At 44.8% G+C, this 21,620-nt stretch overlaps 1 protein-coding gene across 1 annotated transcript in view; it reads right to left on the bottom strand.

Moving 5' to 3' along the window:
- The window catches only part of INTS8 (integrator complex subunit 8), an 83,710-nt gene that overhangs the window by 37,031 nt on the left and 25,059 nt on the right, over positions 1-21,620 (bottom strand). The window contains exons 16-21 of the mRNA XM_077270937.1: positions 21,322-21,526; positions 14,084-14,205; positions 11,490-11,671; positions 3,338-3,371; positions 2,291-2,409; positions 1,898-2,016 (exon numbers count right to left, since the gene is read on the bottom strand). Of these exons, the coding sequence (XP_077127052.1) occupies positions 1,898-2,016; positions 2,291-2,409; positions 3,338-3,371; positions 11,490-11,671; positions 14,084-14,205; positions 21,322-21,526 (781 nt within the window). The remainder of the gene's footprint in view (positions 1-1,897; positions 2,017-2,290; positions 2,410-3,337; positions 3,372-11,489; positions 11,672-14,083; positions 14,206-21,321; positions 21,527-21,620) is intronic.

The raw sequence follows: 21,620 nt of genomic DNA, 5'->3' as shown, positions 1-21,620 counted from the left end.
AAAACTCAATCATTCTTTTAGTTTATTATATTATGCATTCTCTCCTACATATTGCTATTGCTTATATTATAATGCTGCGCAGATACAAGTAGTCAGATTTTTTTCTGCCTGTCTGAAGTTTGTATGGGCATATACCTTTTTCCAAGATGGCGCTTATGACTTCAAAGCACTATTGCACAGGTGCGGACCATAATGCTCTAGGTCCGGACTGCAGCTGCCATAGACATGTGCAGTTACAACAGGAGGACGCCGGAATCTCCAGCACCTGCTGTATTATCTTTGTAAGTGCGTGTTTTTTCTATTTTCACAAACATGGGACACCTGAGGATATTAAATTGCTTATTAATATATTTTTAAAGTTTACCACTGTGCACTATATGGCACTTTTTTATATATAATGTATATGATACAGATTTATCACAGTGGCACTGTTGCACTTTTTTGGTCAGATGACTATTGCTGATCTGATGTCCAAAATAACTTAATATGTTTAATTGTATACAATGAATGTTTTCTATATATACCCACCTTGTCTGTATTAACACTGCTTGAAAAAGGATAAAGACATCCGAAACGTCGCCACGCCGTTCAGGCATTAAAGCCCCTTTTTTCAATTTTTTTTTTGTGCTGTCTTCCTTATTTTCATCTATTACCAAAGACCATTTCAACAGTGGTTGGGAAGACGCAGCACTACAGTTTGGTAATGTGAGATGCTGTTCCGATTTTGAACTATATATTATATATATATATATATATATATTTTTTTTTAATTTATATTATTGTCTAAGGTCCACTTTCGTCCGCCTGTAACGGAAATCCCGCATTGCTGATTGATTGGTCGCGCCCGGCCGGGTGCGACCAATCAGCGATAGTTGAGCGGGATTTAAACACCGCTTCACTTTTTACTATTGATGCTGCCTATGCAGCATCAATAGTAAAAAGATATAATGTTAAAAATAATAATAAAAAAATACTGCATACTCCAGGGGACACACCAGGCATTGTGGGCCAAATATACTCACCCTGCAGGCCAGATGTGGCCCACGGGCCCGAGTTTGACATGTGTGCTTTACACGTTAGATCTCAGCTCAGAACAGACAAAGAAAGAAATTATTAAGCTTAAAAATGGGACCTAAGACCGTGTTTAAAGAAGAGCACTTATAAAAACAGCAAGGGCTCGATTCATCATTGCATAGCCGCCATTTTTTTTTTACGTTTACACCTCTTAATCATTGAGTTTTTCATTTGTAACAAAGTCATCAACAGATTTGTGCCTTTTCTCAAGTTATGTTTTGTGGTTTTGTTAGCATTCTTGCTTTTACAGATTCATGAAATGTGACTTTTAAAAGGCACAAAATTTGGTGCAACTTTACCCCAGGTCCCACTCTAAGGTGATTTTATATACTTCTGTTATTTTGGCGCCTTTTTTTATGCCACATTTTGCAAAATGTGAGCAAGAAGTTGCAAAACAAGTAGACAAAGACCAGACCATTTTAGCATTTGTGCAAAATTAATAAGTCATGGGCGCTATTTGGAGGAATCTAGAACAAAAAAAAAAAAAAGTCAGCAAAAATAATAATAAAAAAGTGACTTTAAAAAACCCTCACAAATTATGATATCAGACCCCAAATATACAAGAACTCAAGTTTATGTCTAGAATATTGGCGTATGTTCACACGTGTTGTTTTGCCTGCAAATTTTCCCCAGCATATTTGGTGCACAAAATACGCAGTGTTTTATCATACCAGCATAGTCTATGAGATTTCTGAAATCTCATGCACACACTGCATTTTTGTTTTTTTAAAGCCCTGCTTCATTTTTGTAAGACGCCGCATGTCAGTTTTTCAGCGATTTTTAAACGATTGGATAGACAATGGCTGTTGAAAATTCCACTCACCAAAGTAGATGTCGGCCTGGATGAGGAGCCACGAGTGGTTATTGGCATTGATTTTTAAAGCGTAATTTACCAACTCTTTCACAGTAACCGCAACTGCATCAAAATCTACCGCCTGAAGGCTGAGAATGAAAAACAAAACAGAACATTACTGGCGTAGATGTAAAGTCCGAGCAGCACCCAGCCGAGACACGTAAAGAGATTAGCATTTTTTGTGAATGGCCGAACACATTGCTCAAAATAAGCAGTGCTCGTAGACTTGGGACTGCGGTACCCCGTATGAATCCTGGCTTAGGAGATCACACTTGCAGAATGCTTTGGATGTCGGACAAATACAGTGAGGGATATCGGGGAACACAAAGCAGCGGATCAGCAGTATAAACCGGTGGATCTTACTTTGGGATGTTGGATGGCCAGATAGACATGTGCTCGGCCGTGATATCATTCACTATGTCCTCCCGGAGATTGTGAAGTTTGACAAACAGAGAAAGCAATGTCGTCAACACCAGCGGCTCCTGTGGACAAAAAAACAAATATATTACAGCTACTTGTAGAAAATTAGAGATACAAACATGGCCATTGTAGGCCAAAGAAATGCTAATGATTTGGTTGATAAAAAAACAAACAAACAAAAACAATAATTAGCATGTGTATGATGACCAGAGCATGTTACTAACTCAGTTGGAATTTACATGTCTGAAAACTCTTTCACAATTTTCGCTTTAAAAGCTATGGACATATTCACATTAAATCTTTTTCCCCCCTCCATTTGCTAAAGAAATGCAAAATTTGGTCATAGTCTAAAAAGTTGTTGTTACAAAATGTCTCCATTTCGGAGTCTGTACAACTCCTTCACATAGCTGGCTGTGCTGCTGCTTTGGACACACATCGGCCGGCACATCGCTCCTGGCTGAGGCAGCTTTTGCTCAACCTTGTCTCAGTGTTAGAGGATAATGGTATAAGGGTAAAATGTAAATCACAAATCAAAGTAGAGAGAGTGGAATGCAAATAACTCAGTCTGCATTGTATTAGTGTAGCTACAGAAGACACATTAACACCTGCTGCTAGCACAGGAGTGAGATTTTTTAAAAACGTTGTTTGATGCCACTGGCTTCAGCATAGGCAGAGTGGTGCTATTGACTTTACACTTGCGTCCTGGCAGTATGTGCAGACGTGATCGGCAAGTATTGTGAATCAGTTCTACTCTAACGATAAAACAGGTACACGATACCTGCCGATGGCACTGATAACAGCACATCTGCACTGCTTACCACCCAATTCAGGAGAACCCTTTACATTGTATTTTTAAGATGGATGCCAGGTACAGTAGAAATCCCTTAAACCTTTGGCTCTATAGTGGGAGCTCTTCAACATTGACAAGTTTAACTCTTTATGATCTGTTGCCAAGCTTGAAGCCCTTTAAAATCGAGACCCAATACTTACACGTAATTTCTTTATGAAAGAAAGAAGTTCGCTCCTAGAATAAAAAAAAACAAAAAACAAAACAAAAACACAGGATTATTACATTTCTACTAATACACTGCGTTGTAAAATAGACAAAATGAAGATTTTGGGTACTCAATGTAAAATCTGTTTCTCGGAGCCTTCATTGGGGAACACAGTAAAACATTGGTGTACGCTGCTACCACTAAGAGGCTGATACTAGGCAAAAAAAAGTTAGCTTCTCCCCAGCAGTGTACACCACACTAACTGGCACAAAGATAAATCAGTTAATGAGAAAGCAGTAGAAGCAATATAGCGGCAAAAACGTAGTTGAAAACATAAATTTTATACAGGGGCGGGTGCTGCGTTCCCCAATGAAGGCCAAGAGAAAAATTTTACAAAGTACCAAAAATTTTAATTTCTCTATTGCTTCATTGGGGGACACAAAAACCATGGGACGTCCAAAAGCAGACCGGAGGGTGGGTAAAAGAACAGTACCCTCAAGTACGAGCTCAGGCATTGTAGGATTGGATTTTTATCGGACAGCTGGAGAGAAGGTTCTGCCAATGAAATAGAGCAAGGAAGATTACTCCAAGTACCAGAATGTTGAAGGGAAGGGACGATTCCTGAACGTTCTATCGGCCCTGGACTGTTAGGTCTTTAAAAGCTGCTCCCCAACTAGTAGTAGTAGACTAGCATCCGTTGTTACGACCTTCCAATCCATTGGCAGAAACAATCTTCCGTGACCGCCAAGAAAGGAGAGCATCTTCTACGTTCCAGGGACTTCTTGATCTGAGAGGGGAGCGTGACAAGCCGGTTTAGAAAGCAAGTTGACTTGTCCCATCTTGATAGAATAAAAAGCGTGTGTGGAACTAAGCGAATGGAACTGCTTCCATTGAGGCTACCTTCTTTCCCACAACGCTCATGCAAAACTGGAGACAGCATGGGGAGGAACCTCAGAGAGGGAATCCCGCATAGTAGAGTTAAGAGCTTTTCTTTGGGCAGAAAATACTTGCCCGCAATGTGTCAAACAGCATTCCCAGGAAAAATGTGTTAGGCCGGAATCGGAGAGGACTTTGAACTGTTGATGATCCAGCAGAGACAAAAGAGTGTCTAAAGTGATCTGCAGACTCTTGCGGCATGCTGAGGCGGATAAAGCCTTGATGAGAATGTCGTCCAAAAAAAAAAAGGGATGACGAAAAAGCCTCTGCTTCAAAGAATGGCCATGACCGTCGCCATGATCTTCTTGGAAAATCCTGAGTGCTGTGGCTCGGCCAAATGACAGTGCTGTGAACTGAAAGCAAGATTTTTAGACTGCGAAGCAGAGGAATCTCTGGTGAGGTGGGAAAATGGGTATGTGCAGATAGGCATATTGAATGTCCACCGAGCATAGAAACTCATCAGGCTCAATGGTCAACACGAGAAAGTCATCAGCAAAGGTAATATGTCTGTTTTATGAAGTTTGATGTGTCGATTCCAAAATATGCTTAGTTTTGCTCTATCGCATAAAGTTTCTGAGACAGAAGTATTTTTTTATGTTATTTCTGCATTTTCAATGTATGTGGTTTTTCCTATGTTATTCCCATTTCTTTGCTTGTCTTACTTGTGAATTTTCTTACAGGGACAACATCAGTAAAGGTTTTAGTGAGTTTTATGGGAAGGAGTATTGACAGTGCAGTCAACCGATAACTGCTTCTCGGAAAGTCACATGTTATGAGGAGGAGCTAACTTATGAAGTGGTAAGATTCGAGTCAGTCAGAAAAGGATGGTGATGGCAGCAAGGACTGGTATGTGAGACTCTGACAGAAGACAGGCCTCTATAGGGATCTGAGTCCTGCCTCAGGGAGATAGAAGGAAAGGCAGCAGACAGACGCCATTGTGAGAGGATTTTCACTGCATTTCTGGGAGGGGAAGTCACCTCAGGGGGAAGAGAACAGCTCAGCCACTGAGGTGTAACTGAGTGAGGGTCTCCACAGAGAGAGAACCTGAAAGCAGCCAATATCACACTGAGAAACTGCCTGTCTGCAAATGATCATCTGTAAGGAATAGGCTGACCCGTTTACCTCACAACTGTACATAGTTATCTACCAGATTACCTCCAGTAAAATCAGTTCTAAATAATAAATGCCTTTGTCATGTCTAGAGAAATATCTACATATAGTCGGTCGGCTCTTCGCATTTTATTTTTGAGTTTGTCACCACCATTGAACTGAACTTACTCTACTGTTTGATCTGATTTAAAGGCGAAAAATGCCCCGACAGTGTATCAATCATCCTAACAGATTCTAATATGTGTGTGGTTCTTTTACACCAAAAAGGCCAAGTACGTTCAATCACTCATGATATTAAAAAGATGTACCAGATGTACAGTACTTTAAGTGTCCACTTGGTGATCAAGACAAAAGCTGGACCCTTATGTGATATGTTCAAGTTGTTCACATGGTCTTCATGACTGGATTAATGTGAGGAAAGTGGCTATGCCATTTGCTGTTCCGATAATTTGGAGAGAAGCCAAAAATCATAGTGATGACTGCTACTTTTGTTTTGTCAAACTGAAGGGCTTTTCTACAAAGAACAAACATAAGATTAATTACCCTGAACTTGAATCTGCAATCAGGCCAGTTCCACATGATGGTACCTTGCCAGTTCCTGCACCACCGTTGTCTGGATTGGATGAAAATGAAGTAGAATATGAAGATTATGGAACTGAAGCTACTGGCGTAAACATGGAGACCTCAAGTCAAGATGAGTTTGTACCTGATGGAGCAGCAGAGCAGCCAGAACGCTTTACTCAACAGGAATTAAATGATCTCATCAGGGACCTTTCATTGTCAAAAGATAAAGCTGAACTTCTTGCATCTAGGTTGAATCAGAAGAATCTTCTTCATTCATGATGATGTCAAAGTGGGTTATTACCAAAACAGAAGTAACACTAACAATTTTTCACAGTTGATGGACCAATGGTGTACTGTAACAATGTAAATGACCTCTTTGAAGACCTGAATCAAGAGTATTTTGTTGCAGATTGGCAATTGTTTATTGACTCATCCCAGAGAAATTTGAAAGCAGTGTTGTTTCACAATGGAAATATGAAACCATCAATCCCTATTGCTCACTCATGTCATCTAAAGGAATGTTATGAAAATCTGTCAGTTGCTTTGGATGCTATACAATATAAGCATCATCAATGGAATATCTGTGGAGATTTTAAAGTGATTGGTCTGCTAATGGGAATGCAAGGAGGTTTCACAAAATATTGTTGCTTCTTGTGTTTATTGGACAGTAGAAATACAGTAGAGCATTATGTCCGTCGTGATTGGGGACAGAGAAACATCTATGCTCCAGGTAGAGACAATCTTCAGCATAATCCTTTAGTTGCTCCAACAAAAATTTTTCTTCCTCCACTACATATAAAGTTAGGATTGATTAAAAACTTTGTGAAAGCCATGGCAAAAACAAATTCACAAGGGTTCCAGGAGATTTCACAGAAATTCTCCAGCATTTCAGCAAAACTGAAGGACGGGGTATTTGTTGGTCCTCAGATCAGAGAGCTTATGAGAGATGATGTGTTTGAAGGAACCCTAAATGGTAAGGAATTGAGATCTTGGAAAAGTTTCAAGTGGATCTGTGAAAACTTCTTGGGAAAAAAAAAAATCTCCAGAATATGTTGCAGGTGTTGAGGAACTGCTAAATGCATACCAGTGTCTTGGATGTCGCATGTCTCTGAAAATGCACTTTTGCACTCACATTTAGATTTCTTCCCTTAAAATTTTGGGGATGTAAGCGATGAACAAGGTGAGCGGTTTCATCAGAACATTAAAGTAATGGAACACCGCTACCAGGGGTTTTGGAATGACTCAATGATGGCAGATTACTGTTGGATGCTATATGGCAGGGGTGGGGAATCTTTTTTCTGCCAAGTGCCATTTGGATATTTATACCATCCTTCGGGGGCCGCACAAACTCCGCTCACAAAGTACATCCTGACTCTGGCACTGGTTTCAGAACATAATCTTTCATTGCATGCAGGCCCGTATTTAGGGTTTCTGCTGCCCTAGGCACTTCTGCTGCCTCCCCCTTTGGTGAGTATGACACTATCGGCAGTGACTTTAGCAAGAATCGCTGATGTGAAAGTCGCCTTTTGCAGCAGATCCGTCAGTTTTTCTGCATGTGCAGTGTAACGGATCACTTACAGCAACACTGCGTTCGGCCTGATTCATTCCCTATGGGATTTGCGGCACTTGCCATGATCTGGCAAATGCGGTACCATACCGGCAAATTTTAGGCCACGCCTCTGACCATACCCATTTCACAACTAGTCACACCCATATCCACGTCCCAACCACAGCCATTTAGCACTGCTGATCACACTGTTTTATATACAATAATTATAAACGAAACAATATGGCCACAGTGCTCCATACTGTATAATGGCCACAAATGATGCTCAATACTGTATAATGGCCACACGTGATGCTCCATACTGTATAATGGCCATTGGCCACACATGATGCTCCATACTGTATAATAACCACACATGATGCTCCATACTGTATAACGACCACACATGATGCTCAATACTGTATAATGGCCACACATGATGCTCAATACTGTATAATGGCCCCACATGATGCTCAATACTGTATGCATGGCTCATAATTCCCCCCCGTATGCATGGCTGATGGCTCATATTCCCCCGTATGCATGGCTCATAATTCCCCCCCATGCATGGCTCATAATTCCCCCCCTGTATGTATGGCTGATGGCTCATGTTCCCCTGTATGCATGGCTCATAATCCCCCCCCCTGTATGCATGGCTGATGGCTCATAATTCCCTTCCCTGTATGCATGGCTGATGGCTCATATTCCCCTGTATGCATGGCTCATAATTCCCCTTCCCCCTGCATGCATGGCTGATGGCTCATAATTCCCCCCCCTGTATGCATGGCTGATGGCTCATAATTCCCCCCCCTTGTATGCATGGCTGATGGCTCATATTCCCCCCCCCCCCCATTTGTATGCATGGCTCATAATTCCCCCCCCCCCGCATGCATGGCTGATGGCTCATAATTCCCCCCCTGTATGCATGGCTGATGGCTCATATTCCCCTGTATGCATGGCTCATAATTCCCCCCCCCCCCCCCCATATGCATGGCTGATGGCTCATATTCCCCTGTATGCATGGCTCATAATTCCCCCCCCCCCCATATGCATGGCTGATGGCTCATACTCCCCGGTGTGCATGGCTCATCTCTCCACCCCCTCCTTCTCCCATCTTGCATGGCTCGGGCGGCTTACCTTCCTCCTTCATCCCCCCGCCCCCCGTCTCTCATACTCACCTGTCAGCTGTCCCACACACCGCGCGGCTGCGCCGACATCCTCCCTCTGGCTCTGTCCCGCCGCAGCGCCTTCTTCCTGAGTGAGCGGTCATGTGGTACCGCTGATTAAGGTCATGAATATGCCCATATTCATGACCTTAATCAGCGGTACCACGTGACCGCTCACTCAGGACGCGCTACAGACGCTGAGACCAGGCATCGCTGGAGCAGGGTGAGTATCGTCTACAAGGAGGGTGGGTGGGACTCGGAGGCGGGCGGGGGCGGGAGGTGGGGGGGCGGGGCGGTCGGTCGCGTTTGTGACCCGGGACTAAAAAAAAAAAACAAAACAAAAAAAAAAACCTTGCTCAGGTGCCGCGCCCTGCAATGTCGCCGCCCTAGGCACGTGCCCTCGAGTGCCTAGTGGCAAATACGGCCCTAATTGCATGCCCTTCAGTGTCCAGTAGTGAACACTGCGTGTGTGTGTTAACAGAGCAAGAAATTAATGAGCTGGTGGCAATCAAAATACAGCTCCCTGCCCAAGAATGCTGTCCCTGAGAATCTGCTCGGGGGCCTGATAAAAGGTCATCGAGGGCCGTAAATGGCCCGGGGGCCTGAGGTTCCCCACCCGTTATATATGAACAACCTTGAAAAATAGTATCCACGACAATCTAATCTCAAGCACACTTTTAATTTCTGTTCATATTTTGGTTTCTATTTTGAATCTAAAATTATTCTGGTTCAATAAAATCTGTTTTGTAAGGTGAAGCATTTTTTTCTGACATGTAGATTACTGTTTTCTTAATGTCGCCAGTATATTTCCAATACCTTATGATGATGCTGCTCCATGGAAACTATACATGCTACAGAAAAACTATATTTATGTTTGAAATCAGGACAAAAAGATGATTCAGGAAAGTACAAAGTCACCTGCGATGATTACAAAAAAATATTTTTTTGTAGACGTGTAATTTGAGGTCCAGGATTGGGCGGACGGAGCCATCTTAATTTGGGACCACAAACAGGTTTGAATAAACACCCAAAAAAGCATTCATGTGGGGGAAGGAGACAGACGCCGCCAGCCTTGAAGAGCGAATCGATAGCCTTGAAAAAAAATGGGAATGAGGGAGGGGTTCTTTGGGGGGCGGGACTTGAAAAAACAAAAGTGTGGGAGTAGGACATTCTATTTTGTAGCCATATGAGACAACATCCAGGACAAGCATCGTCAACTACTGAGAGCCACTCATCCCGAAACTGAAGGGGACGGCTGCCCACCTGGAGAGGTTTCCCAGGTGAAGAGGCCTCGTCATGCTGAAGAGAATCTGTTGGATCCTGGCCTGGAGGACTGGCACAGGTGTGCTCGAGGACACCAGGAGTGGTCTCCTCTTTTCCTGGCAGACTGGGGACACGTCCACTTGGTTGCTGTTGGAATGAAAGCTTCCGAAAGGAACTGGATTATGCGTCTCTTGGGAGGCGGGCATTTGGCCCTCTGTTATAGAAGCAAAGTACTCTTACTCCCCGTGGTGTCCAAAATGATCTTACCTAGCTCTTATCTGAAAAGCCAGGAGCCCTGGAAAGGGAGACTGGTGAGGGACTTCCTGGATACTGAGTCCACGTTCCATGCCTTCAGCCATAAGATATGCGGCTGGTGACGATGTTGCAAGCCGCCAGGGATGAGCAGGTGGCTGCGTTGAGGGCAGTTAAAAGGAGATACTTCCCTGCCTGATCTGGTCTGCTAGATCCGCTAATTCAGAAGGCCAATTTGGAGGTGTGCATGTGCCTCCACATCCTTTACGTTAAGGTCTGATTAACAGCTAGCATTAAACTATCCACCATGTCCGGTAGTTTTGAAATTTGTTCAGAGTCCAGATCAGGAGGATGTTGAGGGCGACGGAGAACTAGACAGAGAGATGGTGCGGTCACGCTTTTTGGAACTCCTGAGTGATCTACCCTGTCGGGGTTGGGAAACCGAAGGGTCTGGAACGCCAAGGGAGTACCAAGAAGGCACAGAGGATGCACATGGTCTAGGGGGTTGACAAGAGGTTCTTTCCCAGGGGTGTAATAGATCATGACTGGGGAAAACTAGGAACTACTTCTTATCTCTTTTATCCCTTTCTTGCTTTTTTCTCCTAATGTTTTTTTTCCTTTTTTTAATTATTTGGGGCCCCTTTCAATGCCTTGCCTGATCAGGATATATCTGTCCTGAAGATCCCGAATCCTTCTTCGCAGACCTGTAGTGGAAGACTGACATCAGACATCCTGGGCGCAAACTGTTCAGTGACTGGCAGGTAACGGATCACTCTTCTCTCCCTGTTCCATCTAGCTCTGGGGGGCGAGCGGCCAAGGTATTGGTGGCAAGGAACGTTCTCCAATCTTGCTGGGTTAGGGTCCTGCCTCGTAGACCAGAGAGAATACAGTAGTGACAACCACACACTGTGCCCTCGGTCTCTAGGTGGGAGATCAGAGTGACAAAACTCCACTCTGTCACCCTCACAAGCATTATATGAAAGAAAAAGGAAAATCATTAATAAAAAACTACAAAATCTAAAAAGGTAGAAACAGGCAAGGGTCCATAACCGTGTGTCTCCTACTGAAACTAAGTTAAAACTGACTAACTTTGTGCCACTTGAGGGGTATACCCTGCTGAGAAGGATCTAACTTTTCTTTTGCATAGTGTCACCCTTCTGGTGACAGCAGCATACATCCATGGTTTCCTGTATCCCCAAATGAAGAGATAAAGAAACATTCTTTATATTGAATTTGCTATAATTTATACAATATCACACACACACACACACACACACACACAGGCAGTGTACAGTAATCCACTGACATACCGGTACATAATCCCCATGGTGGAATCTCTGTTCTTTATCAGGCTGATCCTGCCATCGCTGCTCCGCTTGTGCTGGTTGGAGACGCTACATATCTGTACCACCACCTCCCACAGGTCTTTAGCCGTCCTCCGGCTGTCTGGTCCGGAGAGCTCTTTGCACGTGGCTGCCAAAAGCTGTCCAAGCTAGGAACAAGACAAAGACTCCCAATGTGACATGAAATAATCCGTTTTTATAACTATAGCGCTTCTATATAAATCCAGCTCCAGACGCACAAACATGTGACACTGAAACTGAATCTCTAATGAATATATCTCAACACCACTGAATGGAGGAGGGCAATATCTGAAATTAGTTGGTGGAAGATTAGAAGTAATGCTACAAAATAATATTTTACTGCAAGTGTCGGAAAGATGCCTGACACACATGTCCAGTAGATGTGTTTGGAAAATCAGCACACAGACTGCAAAGAGGCCCCTGTTCTAAAAGTGACTGCTAATAGCAGACCAAGTGACCACAACGGTCCATCAGCCTCCACCAATAGAGAAAACAGCTTTCCCATGTGCCTGGTTTTACAGTTGTTGGAGGCTGACGCACAGGTCTGGTCACATTCCGCTATCAGCAGCCACGTCTAGAACCAGAGCAGAGTGGACGGCTGCGCCAACATACATTTTGACGAGACGGAGCTTCATAGAACCTTTTATTTAACCTATAAACATGAAAGTAAGGTTAATAAAGTTTCATTACAAAATCTTCAGTCTTGCTCAAATTAGTTGATGCAAAAAGGAGTACACCCCCCCATCGAAATCTACTACATCTGGTACTTCGTATGACCTCCATGATTTTTAATGGACAGCACTAAGTCTTTTAGGTATGGAACGAACAATTTGGCGACATGCTACAACATCTATCTTTTTTCCATTCTTCAAACATAATTTCTTTTAGAGCCTGGATGGTGGATGAAGAATAACGATATCTTGTATCTTCAGTATTTCCCTTAGGTATTCAGTTGGGTTCAGATCAGAAGACAATTGGCCACTGAATCACATTGACCCTGTTCTTCTTCAGAAATCCAACTGTGGCCTTAGATGTATGTTTTGGATCATTGTCAAGTTGGAAAAGTGCACCTCTACCAAGGGCATGGGGTGATGGGAGCATCTTCTGTTTCAAAATAGAGCAGGGCATCTGAGAATGCATGATATCATCAGTGAAATGTAGCTCCTTGACACCAAGAGCTTGTACAGCCCCACATAAGATCATTGTTGCATGTGTGACTGAAGGCATCATGCATTTTTCTTTGACGCCTCACCTATATGACGCCATGCAGATTTGAAGCCATCAGTTCCAAAAATGTTTATCTTGGTTTCATCACTTCAGAGAATAGAGTCCCAGTAGTCTTCATATTTATCAGCAAGGGCCCTAGAAAATTGCAGGCAGGCTATTTTGTGCATGGGCTTTAGCAGAGGCTTCCTTTTTGGAGGACATCCATGCAAGCCATTCTTTTGCAGTCTACGCTGTATTGTGTCACGCAAAATGCTCACCCCAATTTCACTTCCTTAGCTGAGGTCCATTTTCTTCAACCCTTCTCATCAGAAGACGCTTTTGATTAAGTGTTAACAACCAAGGTCGACATCTCAGAGATGGTTGAGGTTCCATCTTTGCTACATATATTATAAAACTTTTCTGATCTTCTTGTAGCCTTCACCTTTCTTGTGTAAAAAACAAAACTTATTTTCAGGTCTTGTGACATTTCTCGTCCATGTGGTGCCAGCTTGAAATGGGAAGGGGTTTTTGTATGTTAAGAAATGACTTTTTATAGTCATCTGTTTGCTGAACACTTGTATAATGAATAATTAGTAGTGATGAGCGAGTGTACTCCGAGTATTTGTTAGTGTTCGGAGATTTAGTTTTCATCGCAGTTGAATGATTTACAGCTACTAGACAGCTTGAACACATGTGGAACCAGGGAACCCCCACATGTACTCAGGCTGGCTAATAGCTGTAAATCATTCAGCTGCGGAGATGAAAACTAAATCTCCGAACACAGACAAATACTCGGAGATCATCCGAGCAACGAGTACACTCGCTCATCACTAATAATTAGATTTACCTGTGGATGAATTCTTATTAAATAGGAATTTATAGCCTAAACGTTAACTTTGCACCAAAGACTTTCATTGGGGTGTACTCATTTTTGCAATATGATCTTGACTGAATTTGTTAAATCAATGGCCGACATTTGTGGGAGTATTTGTAGAATGGCATGCCATAGAATATGTTGATGATTCTGAAAGGAAACTAGAAGGTTTTTAGGGAGTACTTGATTATGCTGAGCACTGTAATATATACATATTAGACAATTGGTTCTATTATTTTTGCTGGATCCAATTTTGGCTTCAGCAAAAATAAAAAAGCACCCCACTGTTAGAAACCACCCACATAAACAAAGAAAATATTTTGGTTTTTTTTTGACTGCTTCGTCAAAACCATGAAAAGTGCTGCAGCATCTAGGATGTTAAATGGTTGGGATCAGAGCTCCCCGTGATCATCGTCCTTAGCACACGAGGTCATCGTTACAAGGGACTATGGTTGCTTACCTTCACATAGGGGTTATTTTGCACCAGGGAGGAAGATGCTTGCAGAGTTAGGTACTCATTCTCTCTCCAATTCAGCAAAAAGGAAACACATTCCTCTGCTACTACTTGTCGTAGGGGAATGTCTGCAAGGAGAAGTAAAGATCATTTCCAGATTATCCTCTTCTCACATCATAGGGTTGGAATAATGGCAGTCACAGAGTCATGTCGTGAACATCTACTACCTCTAGGAAGAGCAGACACAGTGTGGTCTGTAATAGCCCTTACATGTTACATACTGCAAGTCGTACAGGAGCCGTCGGCTCTCCAGACATGTCGGACATCAATTAATTATTTTCTAAGAATTTAGTGTTGTTCTGTTCCTAGTATTTTCCATGGAAATGTATAATTATATGTATAACTGGGCATTTCCTTTTTTTTTTTTGTCAATGGAGCACATACCTCCATGATAAGCAATGGTTGGACAGTGTTATAGTGTGGGATGTGCAATGCTCAGTTGTCAACTAAGTCATACATTTCCAGGATGTGTAACAGAGAAAAAGACAAAGATCCAAGAAAAAAAAGGTTAGACAGCGGAATAAGCATGGCGGCAGTCACGTCCCATCAACAGACCCAAGGGGAAGAGAAGCTGCTGCTCTGACGATGCGACATCAGCGGAAGCCATTCAATTCCAATTCCACCTTTCTCACACACCCGCCCCAGCAGCAAACATGGCGGAGGAGTTGGTCTTCTCCTGTCAGATACCTGCTCCTTCACCCCAATCCCACTAACACCCTGATACCCTCCCTTCCTTTGAGGTGCACTCTGTGCGCATCTACTCCCCCTCCAACTGGCTGTCATCTACCGCCCCCCAGGGCCAGCCACCACCTTCTTCGACCACTTCACCACCGGGCTACTTCATCTCCTCTCCGCTGACATCCACACTATCATCATGGGCGACTTCAACATCCCCATTGACACTTCCCTCTCAGCTGCCACTAAACTTCTCTCACTTCCTCCTTCGGCCTCACTCAATGGTCTTCTACAGCCACCCACAAAGATGGCCACACACTGGACCTCATCTTCACCCGCCTCAGCTCCCTATCCAACCTCTCTAACTCACCTCTTCCTCTCTCTGACCACAGCCTTCTCACATTCTCTTCCCTCTCCACTCCCCACCCCACAAACTTTCACACCCTCGCAGAAATCGTAAACACCTTGACCTACACTCATTCTCTGAATCCCTCCTCCCTCTCACAGATATAAGTTCCTTACACAATGCGGATGACGCTGCCGCTCTATATAACACCACAACAGCTGTAGCTTTGGAATCTGCTGCCCCACTTACACATACCAAAGCTCGCAAAATCAACAGACAGCCCTGGCACACCAGCCTGACCAAAGAACTGAGGCGAGCTTCCAGGGCTGCTGAGCACAGATGGAAAAAATCCCACTCCAACGAGCACTTCATCGCATTCAAACAGTCCCGCACTACTTTCAAGACCACACTCACCACAGCAAAACAAACCTACTTCTCATCTCTCATATCCTCCCTGTCTCACAACCCTAAACAGTTATTCAACACCTTCAATTCTCTCCTCCGTTCCCCAGTACCTCCTCCCTCCCCACTCATCTAAGCTGAAGACTGCCTCATTTTTCAAGCAGAAGATTGATAACATCAGAGACAGTTTTGGTCAACAACCCCAAGAGCCCTTCCTCCCGACTTCCCAGCCCTCCACCTCCAAAACCAACTTCTCCACCATTACAGAAGATCGACTCTCCACTCTACTCTCAAGATCACATCTCACCACCTGTGCACTTGACCCGATCCCATCCCACTTCATCCCAAACCTCACCAGTCTTCATCCCAACCTTAACCCATCTCTTCAACATATCACTAACAACTGGTGTTTTCCCCTCAAGCTTTAAACATGCCTCCATCACACCTATCCTCAAAAAGCCCTCTCTTGACCCATCCTCTGTATCTAGCTATCGCCCTATATCACTTCTCCCCTATGCCTCAAAACTACTGGAACAACACGTCTACCTTGAACTGTCCTCCCATCTCTCTTCTTGCTCCCTCTTCGACCGCTTAGAATCTGGCTTCCGGTCACACCACTCCACTGAAACTGCCCTAACTAAGGTCACCAATGACCTCTTAACCGCCAAGAGCAAGCGACACTACTCTGTCCTCCTCCTCCTGGACCTGTCGGCTGCCTTTGACACAGTGGACCATTCCCTATTATTACAGACCCTCTCATCCCTTGGCATCACAGACTTGGCCCTATCCTGGATCTCATCATACCTAACAGACCGGACATTCAGCGTCTCCCACTCACACACCACCTCCTCACCTCGCCCCCTATCTGTCGGTGTCCCACAGGGTTCAGTCCTAGGGCCCCTGCTCTTCTCCATTTACACCTTTGGCCTGGGACAGCTCATAGAATCTCATGGCTTTCAGTATCACCTCTATGCTGATGACACACAGATCTACATCTCTGGACCAGATATCACCTCCCTACTAACCAGAATCCCTCAATGTCTGTCCACTATTTCATCCTTCTTCTCCGCTAGATTTCTGAAACTTAACATGGACAAAACAGAATTCATCATCTTTCCCCCATCTCACGTGACCCCCCCAACGAACCTATCCATTACAGTAAATGGCTGCCCACTCTCCCCAGTCCCACAAGCTCGCTGCCTCGGGGTAATCCTTGATGCTGATCTCTCCTTCAAACCACATATCCATGCCCTTTCCACTTCCTGCCGACTTCAACTCAAAAATATTTCACGAATCCGTTCATTCCTCAACCAAGAATCTGCAAAAACCCTAGTCCATGCCCTCATCATCTCCCGCCTCGACTACTGTAACCTCCTGCTCTGTGGCCTCCCCTCTAACACTCTCGCACCCCTCCAATCTATTCTAAACTCTGCTGCCCGACTAATCCACCTGTCCCCCCGCTATTCCCTGGCTTCTCCCCTATGTCAATCCCTTCACTGGCTCCCCATTGCCCAGAGACTCCAGTACAAAACCCCTAACCATAACGTACAAAGCCATCTACAACCTGTCTCCTCCTTACATCTGTGACCTCATCTCCCGGTACTTACCTACAAGCAACCTCCGATCCTCACAAGACGTCCTTCTCTACTCCCCTCTTATCTCCTCTTCCCACAATCGCATACAAGATTTCTCTCATGTATCACCCCTACTCTGGAACTCTCTACCCCAACACATAAGACTCTCACCTACCATCGAAACCTTCAAAAAGAGCCTGAAGACCCACCTCTTCCGACAAGCCTATAACCTGCAGTAACCACCGATCGACCAAACCGCTGCATGACCAGCTCTACCCTCGCCTACTGTATTCTCACCCATCCCTTGTAGATTGTGAGCCCTCGCGGGCAGGGTTCTCTCTCCTCCTGTACCAGTAATGACTTGTATTGTTCAAGATTATTGTACTTGTTTTTATTATGTATACCCCTCCTTACATGTAAAGCGCCATGGAATAAATGGCGCTATAACAATAAATAATAATAATAATTCGGCAGCAGGCGCTGTCTGTGACCATTCTGTGCCGGCAGAGATCGGAGCTGGGCACAACAGGCATGTTGTTAGCAATAGCGCCTCTGTTCCAAGAGCGATGTGACTTGTGTCATATGCAAACTGCAGCCAATGATCTGCCGCTTTATGGCCACAGCTCATCAATATACAGTCAGGGCGGATGTCTGCACTGACGAGCGGCCTTCCAATAGCTGCAGCGGGCACATGATACAACAAGTCACATTATTCTGGAAACAGGTGCAGAGATTGCTGGAACGGCGCTGCTGCGGGAGGAGAGTATGCAGGGTTTTTATTTTATTTAGTTGTCGGGTAGTGGACAACCACTTCCAATCATCGTTCCCAGCAGCACATTGTCGTGTGTAAACAGGATGTGTGCTGCAGAGTACAATGACCGTGTATGAGAGCTGAGCACTGATTATTGTTCATATTAAATGTGCGGTCCAGTGTAAACAGGCTATTACACGGCTGACAATCAGCAGACATGAAGCCAATAGGTCATTTAATGCCACCGGTTGAATAGTGTAAACTCCGCCTTAGTCATTAGTAGTGATGAGCGAGTATACTCGTTACTTGGGCTTTCCTGAGCATGCTCGGGTGGTCTCAGAGTATTTTGGCTGCTCGGAGATTTAGTTTTCGTCGCCTCAGCTGCATGATTTGCGACTGCTAGACAGGCTGAATACATGTGGGGGGGATTCCCTAACAAACAGGCAATCCTCACATCTATTCAGGCTGTCTAGCAGTCGCAAATCATGCAGCTGCTGCAACAAAAACTAAATCTCCGAGCATGCCAAAATACTCTGAGACCACCCGAGAATGCTCAGGAAAACCCGAGTAAGGGTATGTTTCCACGGTACGTAAACGCTGCTTGTTTGACGCTGCAGCGTCAAACAAGCAGCGTCCAGATGTTCCAGCATAGTGGAGGGGATTTTATGAAATCCCGTCTCCACTATGCGTGGAAACCCGCACGCGGAGGCCCTGCGACTCCGCACATGCTGCGCGTCTTTTCAGAACGCAGCATGTCCGTACACCTTGCGGGGACGCAGCGTCCCCGCAAGGCATATCACAGGGCCCTATGGCGAGGGGTGCGATGATCCCGGATGTGTACTGTACACATCCGGCACCATCGCGTCCCAGGAAGGGGGCGGGGCTTAGCGCCGAGCGGCTTCGCCGCTGCGGCGATCCCGCCGGCGAAACGGACCGTGGAGCCATACCCTAACGAGAATACTCACCCATCACTAGTCATTAGTGATAAATCTTGGCTTCAAGGTCTCATTGTCCAGAGTGACAGATTTCTACATCATGGAAGGAAGAGACTGTAGCAACCGTGAGACCAGACATTGTCTGCACTGATAATTTCACCCTTAGCTCTTCATACACATTAGATGCATATCAGACAAATGATGCTTCAGCCAATCGTTCAGCCATCTCCCCCATACACAGGAGTGTTCATTAGGCCGAGCACTCGCGTTCTCTAGGAGAATGCTGCTGGCTGACACTTCAGTAGGAGACTTCTCTCCGGGAGAACAACGCCACCAGCAGTCTGAATTAGAACATGCTGGATTACATCTCTCCCGATCAGCATTTGGCCGGCATCACCATACACATTACACTGTAGGTGGATCCCGTCGATATCGATGGGTTTGGCCGACATTAGCCTAATGTGTAAGGCGGCCTTAAGATGCGCTGTCCTTATCACCTACAGTATATCACTCAAGTGAACCCAACCCTCACATTTTTGTAAATATTTTATTATTTATCTTTTCATGGGATAACACTGAAGTTGTGACACTTTGATACAATGTAGTCAGTGCACATCTTTTATAACAGAGTAAATTTAGTGCGTCCTCTAAATAACTAAAATACACAGCCATTAATGTCTAAACTGCTGGCAACAAAAGGGAGTACACCCCTAAGTGATACTGGCCAAACTGTCAATATTTTGTGTGGCCACCATTACTTTCAAGCACTGCCTTAACTCTTGGGCATGGAGGTCACTGGAGCTTTATAGGTTGCCTCTGGAATTCTCTTCCACTCCTCCATGATGACGTCACGGAGCTGGTGGATGTTGGAGACCTTGAGCTCCTCCACCTTCCGTTTGAAGATGCCGCACATGCTCAATAGGGTTTAGGTCTGAGCCAGTCCAGCAGGTTCTATGGCCCAGTTTCTGAAGGGAGGGGATCATGCTCTTCTCAGTATGTCACAGTACATGTTGGCATTCATGGTTCCCTCAATTAACTGTAGCTTCCCACAACCGGCAGCACTCATGCAGCCCCAAACCATGACACTCCCACCACCATGCTTGACTGTAGGCAAGACACACTTGTCTTTGTACTCTTCACCTGGTTGCTGCCACATACGCTTGACACCATCTGAACCAAATAAGTTTATCTTGGTCTCATTAACCACAGGACATGGTTCCAGTAATATATATCCTTAGTCTGCTTGTCTTCAGAAAACTGTTTGCAGACTTTCTTGTGTATCATCTTTAGAAGAGTCTTCCTTCTGGGACGACAGACATGCAGACCAGTTTGATGCAGAGTGCAGCGTATGGTCTGAGCACTGACAGGCTAACCGCTCACCCCTTTATTCTCTGAAGCAATGCTGGCGGCACTCGTACATCTATTGTGAACAGACAACCTATGTATATGATGCGGAGTACATGCACTCAGCTCCTTTGGTCGACCATGGCGAGGCCAGATTTGAGTGGAACCGGTCTTGAAACCGCTGTGTGGTCGTGGCCACGGTGCTGTAGCTCAGTGTCAGGGTGTTGGCAATCTTCTATAGCCTAGGCCATCTTTATGTAGAGCAACAACCTTTTTTCAGATCCTCAGAGAGTTCTTTGCCATGAGGAGCCATGTTGAACTTACAGAGACCAGTGTAAGAGTCGATAACACCAAATTTACCACACCGGCTCCCCATTCACAGCTGAGACCTTGTAACACTACCAGGTCCCATGACAGCGGGAAGGGTAGATGGCTAAATAAGCCATTTTCACTTAGGGGTGTACTCACTTTTGTTGGCAGTGGTTTAGACATTAATAGCTGTGTGTTGAGTAATTTAGAGGGTACACCAAATGTACACGGTTAGGCTACGTTCACATTTGCGTTGTGCGGCGCAGTGTCGGCGACGCAACGCACAAAGCATGCAAAACGCAGCTTTTTGTGTGGCATGCGTCCAATTTTGGCATGATTTTCGGCACAAAAAAAAAATGCAACATGCAGCGTCCTGTGCGCCCTGACGCTTGCGCCAAAAATGATGCATGCGTCACAAAACGCAAGACAACGCATGTCCATGCTCCCCCATGTTAAATATAGGGGCGCATGACGCATGCGCCGCTATGCATCGCCGAACCTGCGCCCGACGCAACGCAAATGTGAACGTAGCCTTATACACAAGCTGTACACTGACCACTTTACATTGTACCAAAGTAACACATTTTCAGTGTTGCCCCATGAAAGGACAGAATAAAAGATTTTCAAAAATATGAGGGGTGTACTCACTTTTGTGATAAACTGTATGCCAGGAGACAAGTATCAGAAAACACAGCAATTGTTCAGGAGCAAAAAAGACACAGACATGTGAACAGCCCCATAGACTATAATGGGTATGTGTTCTGGCCACGGAAAACACAGATTGATCACATATGTAAAAAACCGACATCTGAATGAGGCCTAAGGGTGACGGGCAGCACTTCTCTTACCAGGAATCCTCATTTCCAGGTATCCACGTACTCTACTGATCAGCTCTGGAGGAGGAGGACGATCGCCGCCCATGCCAGGCCCGGCCTCGTGGATGTAGAGGTCTAACAGCAGCATCTCATTGAGCATCACTTGCCGCAGCTTGGGAGAAAACTCAGTCACCAGCTCCAGACAGGCAGCCAGGAGCTGCTTAGCATGGGGGAAGTCCTAAGAAAACACCAAAAGTGTTACCAAATGTAGCTCATCTGACATTACACCATCTTTGTAAAAGGAGAGAAATAAGGGAATTATTTCAACACAA

This window comes from Ranitomeya variabilis, chromosome 6 (genome assembly GCF_051348905.1).
Source record: "Ranitomeya variabilis isolate aRanVar5 chromosome 6, aRanVar5.hap1, whole genome shotgun sequence".
NCBI lineage: Eukaryota > Metazoa > Chordata > Amphibia > Anura > Dendrobatidae > Ranitomeya > Ranitomeya variabilis.
Note: the sequence above shows the minus strand (reverse complement) of the source record. Positions and strands in the feature narration are given on the sequence as shown.